The sequence below is a fragment of the Salpingoeca rosetta genome (assembly GCF_000188695.1).
Source record: "Salpingoeca rosetta unplaced genomic scaffold supercont1.27, whole genome shotgun sequence".
Taxonomy (NCBI): domain Eukaryota; class Choanoflagellata; order Craspedida; family Salpingoecidae; genus Salpingoeca; species Salpingoeca rosetta.
This window is the reverse complement of record NW_004754907.1, coordinates 615,945-620,944: the sequence shown is the minus strand read 5'-3', so window position 1 is coordinate 620,944 and position 5,000 is coordinate 615,945. Positions and strand designations below refer to the sequence as shown.

The 5,000-nt window shown below is 57.2% G+C and overlaps 1 protein-coding gene across 1 annotated transcript in view; it reads left to right on the top strand.

Moving 5' to 3' along the window:
- PTSG_12827 (uncharacterized protein) overlaps positions 1 to 5,000 on the top strand; it is a 10,494-nt gene that overhangs the window by 2,541 nt on the left and 2,953 nt on the right. The window contains exons 9-17 of the mRNA XM_004989773.1: positions 69 to 155; positions 392 to 470; positions 648 to 786; positions 950 to 993; positions 1,145 to 1,181; positions 1,395 to 2,254; positions 2,423 to 2,844; positions 3,021 to 4,257; positions 4,671 to 5,000. The exon at positions 4,671 to 5,000 is cut by the window's right edge and continues 285 nt beyond it. Of these exons, the coding sequence (XP_004989830.1) occupies positions 69 to 155; positions 392 to 470; positions 648 to 786; positions 950 to 993; positions 1,145 to 1,181; positions 1,395 to 2,254; positions 2,423 to 2,844; positions 3,021 to 4,257; positions 4,671 to 5,000 (3,235 nt within the window). The remainder of the gene's footprint in view (positions 1 to 68; positions 156 to 391; positions 471 to 647; positions 787 to 949; positions 994 to 1,144; positions 1,182 to 1,394; positions 2,255 to 2,422; positions 2,845 to 3,020; positions 4,258 to 4,670) is intronic.

The window sequence follows — 5,000 nt, the reverse complement described above, 5'->3', positions numbered from 1 at the left end:
TGCTCCTGGAACCACGGAAGCTGTGCTCATCACTTCACGGGCACGTGTGCGTATGGTGCGTTGTGCAGTTCCACGCGAGCATGGTGGGCAAGGTGGAGCTGGCGCTGTTGGATCTTCAGGGCGCCGAGACGCCGGACTGCTGGGCCGCACTCGAGGTGGGGATGGGGTGGGATGGGGTGGGATGTTGTGGGCTGAGGTGAATGGGTGCCATGGGTGATGGAAGTGATGGAGGGGATGTTGGGTGAGCGGTGCGCCCTCCATGGTGAAGCAGGCGTGTCGTAGTGTGCGTTGAGTGATGCATACCTACAATCACGCCACCATCATCACCACCACCACCACAACCGCCATCACCAATTACCAATCACCACTCATCACAAATTGCCACCTGCAGGGACTGATCGCCAATCGCACTGACGAGGAGACAGCGGAGCAGGCGGCAGAGTTGGTCGAGGCGTTCAACCAGCGGCCAGGTGCACACATGATCTTGATGGAGGGAAAAGGGGAGGGGTGTACGTGTGTGTGCTGAGAGGGGGGGGGGGTTCCTGTGATAAGTGTTCATGCACACACACACACACACACACACACACACACACACACACAGACACAGACGCACATCCTTACCCTCATTCCCCATCCCCTTTCTTCAGTGCTGGACGAGGTGCTGCGTGATCCCGGCTGCGTTTCCACATGGACAACTTCGCATTCGCCACACGCACACGCACACGCACACGCACATGTTGGGGAGCGGCGGTCATCAGGATCGCTCCGACAGCGGCGACTGAAGAGGTGAGGAGACACGTGGTGGTAGAGGTGTTGTGAACGCGGTAGTGGTGGTAGTGGTGGTAATGGTGTTGGTGTTGGTGTTGGTGTTGTGTCGTGCTGCACTCTGTGTAAGCTGCGCGTTGGCTTAATCATTGCATCTCATCACTTTCTACTTTGCGCTGTGCAGTCCGCTGACGAAACCGATTGCGTGGATCCGATCAAAGCTCCACCGTAAGCGCCCATGACGATGGTTTCTTGCAAACATGCACACACGCACACTTACACACTTACACACACACACACACAGACGCACGCTTGCTGGCATGCTCGTGATATTGCTTGTCCGTCGTTGCTGACTGCATTGCACATGCACGTCTGATAGGATCTGAGAAGAGTGGATCGCCAGGATCATCGTCAAGGTGAACACCATGCACACATACACACAGCAACATACACACAAGCACACATACACACAGCAACATACACACAAGCACACACACACACACACACACACACACACACACACACACACACACACACGCACACACACACACACACGTGCACACACGTGCACACACACACACACACACTAACACAACTCGCTTCGCCCCGCCATGCCACTGCCAACGCAGGTCGCGGCGGACCACCATCGATGCACTGCCGTCAGATGACGACGACCACCACCACCACAATGACGATGGTGATGACGATGGGGAGTTTGATGAGGATGACAGCAGCGACCACCATGACCACCGCCACCACCATGACCACAACCGTCGCGATAATGACAACGCGTCCGCAGAAGACGCAGGCACACGTCGCACATACGACCACGCCGATCACGACAACAGCACCAACAACAGCCACAGCACCGACACCACCACTGACGGTGGTGTTCACACGCGAGAACACGACGGTGCTGATGTTGTGCTGCGGCGTGCGCGACACCACGAGCGACGTCAGGATCTTGGCGTGCGCCACCGCTACAGCCAGGAGGTGTCACTCGAGGACAGCCTGAACGGCGTGAACGGACTGAACGGTCTGCTAAACAGCAGCGGCGGTGCAGCGAGCATCGTGGCCAACTCTGCACTGTGCTCGCCGTCATCGTCGCCACTGCCGCCCGCTGACGGCGAACGGGGGCGGAGTCGCTGTGTCAAGCGCACGCTCACGGCACTCGCGCTCTCTGATGACGACTTGCCGGACCACCACCACCACCACCGTGATGATGATGATCACGATGATGATGATGATCACGATGATGATGATGATGATGATGATGATGAGGGCGAGTTTGATGAGGACGATGATGACGATCGAACGGCCCGCGCTGAGCGGCGGCAACGGCGGCAGCAGCAGCAGGAGGAAGAAGAGGGGCAGGAACAAGAGAGGATAATGCAGGACAGACACGCGCGCAGCTCACGCGATGGCGATGGTGATGGGTTCTCCAGTGATGATGAGTTTGACTTGGACGACACGGCTGACAGCGCTCGAGGTGAGCATTTTCTGGCGAATGCATGCACTGGACATGCAGTTAGTCGTGTCATGCAGCCTGTTCGCTTCCTTCTGCTGAGTCGCGCGCTTACTAACCCATTCTCTGTGCACACATGTGCTGGCGTGTGTGCCTGCTTGTGTGCGTGTGCGTGCGTGTTCTCATGCTCAGTGCCCATGGTTCGTATCCGTTCGCGCCCCGTCCACCTCCGCTCCAACCCCAACGGCATCAGCAGTGGTGCTGACCATGATGGTGGCCACCTCAACAGTCGCGATGGTGGTGGTGGTGGTGGCGGTGGTGGCGATATCTGGACATCAACAGGCGGCAGTCCCGCCCACCATATCGGTGATGAAGACAGGTCGAAGCAGCGCGGACACGATGTATCAGACGTAGCAGCAGTTGGAGAGACACACGCGAAGAAGAAGACACGCGCACCCCACCAGCGCAGCACTCACGACGACCACGATGATGATGGTGGCGATGATGATGATGATGATGATGATGATGAATGGCACTCTGCATTCGACACAACAGACCACGAGTGGGAGAGCCAGGTTGCCTCGCACGCGGCCAGCCCGCTGGATGTCAAGAACGTAAGCCAAAAGTGCACGTGGGTGTTTGTGTGTGATTTCGAGGTTGCCTTGGCTTTTTTTTCCTTGATGCTGCACCTGTTTCTCAAACGGCAGCGTCATCCCGCTGAATAACTTTGCACTATTCTTCTCACCTTCCTCTCAATCCACCTCTTCCACTCCCCGCACTTCTCCATCAGACGTCCCGGGACCATGCTGCGTTTCAGCCGCTCATCGCCAGCAGCAACAACACGAGCGCAACAGCAGTCGCAGCAACAGCGGTAGGAGGTGGTGACCGTAGTGGCGATGGCGGTGGCGATTGGGCTGTGGACACGACAGCGGACACGCTGGTACTGAGCCCAACCATTGCGTCGCAGATGAACGATTCGCGTGCGAGCAACACGAGCGCAGCCATTGTCATTGACGTCGACCAGGGCGTCATCAGCAACAATGCCGATAATGATGGTGATGGTGGCGGTAATGGAGGTGAGAATGGTGGCGGTGAGAGTGGTGATGATGGTGATGGAAAGTTGAGTGTTGTGGATGCACACACCAGGCGTGATGGCGGCGGTGATGATGCGATGATTTTACCGCCACCGTCTCCATTCATGCGCCCAAGCAGCGCCACAGACCGTGACGATGGTGATGGTGGTGATGGTGTCATGGGTGATGGTGATGGTGATGATGGTGGCGCTGTTGTTGCAAAGCCGTCGGCGCAGCGGGCAGTTGAAATTGACCTCGATGCTGTCGTGAAGGAGCACAGTGGTGGTGATGGTGGTGATGATGCAGATGATGCAGATGATGCTGATCATGACAGGAATGGACGTGCGCATGGTGCTTGCAACCTTGATGGGGAATATGACGACGATGATGATGATGGGGAATATGACGACGATGATGATGACAATGACGACGACGATCAGCAGAACACGTCCTGGCGAACGCTTCCAGATGACGCTGGTGATGATGATGGTGATGTGCAGGACAAAACGCAGCCATCGCCATCAGCGCCACAGTCATCGACAACAACAGCGGCGAAGAGGACGAGTGGTCGTGGTTCGCTGCTGCTGCGGAAGCGCGGGAGCGGTCGTGTCAGTGGCGATGGGCACGATGATGGTGCAGGCCTGCAACAAGAGCAGCACGGAGAACAGCAGCAGCAGCAGCAGCAGCGAGAGCAACAGGGCGCGGTGGCATCAGGCGCAACACATCGTGGCAGCAGCGGGAACGCCAGCGGCAACAGCAGTCGTGGTGGAAGCCGCAGCATGTTGTTGAAGCGGCGCGGTGGTGGGTCGGGAGCAAGCGATAGTGATGGACCCGATGATGCTGATGGTGAACGTGGCGGCGCTGGTGGCGACCGGACTGGTCGTGGTGACGGGGACAAGCGTGGTTCGTTGTCGCGGTTGAAGGGCCGAAGTGCTGATCTCTTCATGGCCAGATGTAGGTTTTGCAGAAGGCGTTCTTGTGTGTGTGTGTGTGTGTGTGTGTGTGTGTGTGTGTGTGTGTGTGTGTGTGTGTGTGTGTGTGCGTGCGTGCATGTACATGCGGGCGTACGTGCATGTGTGTGCGTGCATGTGTGTGCGTGCATGTGTTTGTGAATGTGTGTGCGTGCATGTGTTTGTGAATGTGTGTGTGTGTGTGCGTGTGTGCACGTGCATGTGTGTGTTTGTGTGTTGCAGTTGAATTGCTGTGCTTCGTTTGTTTCATTTGTGACATGCGTTTCCTCAATTTGATTCACGCCAACACACCCCCTCTCCTCAACTGTGCTCATGCACACATGCTCCTTCCTTCCAACTCTTCTCCCTCCCCTACCTCTCCCTCCCACCACCAACACCGTTGTCATGCATCATCAGACGCCAACAGTCCACATATGAGCCGCCGGCAAAAGCCCATGTCCACATCCACGTCATCACCGCACACTCGCAGAACAAGAGCGTCGCTCCCATCAGCATCCGCATCATCAGCGTCAGCAGCAGCTGTGAGGACAGCGCGACACCAGGGCGGTGCTGGTGATGGTGATGATAATAGTGGTGATGGCGTTGGCACGCGTGGAGGTCGGAAGAGTGGCAGTCGACTCAGCAGCAGGCAGGCGAGCGGCAACAAAGGCGCTGGCAACAGCAGCAACAGGAACAGTATTGGTAATGGCAGCAGCAAGACGGGCGGTGCAGGGAATTCTGGCACGC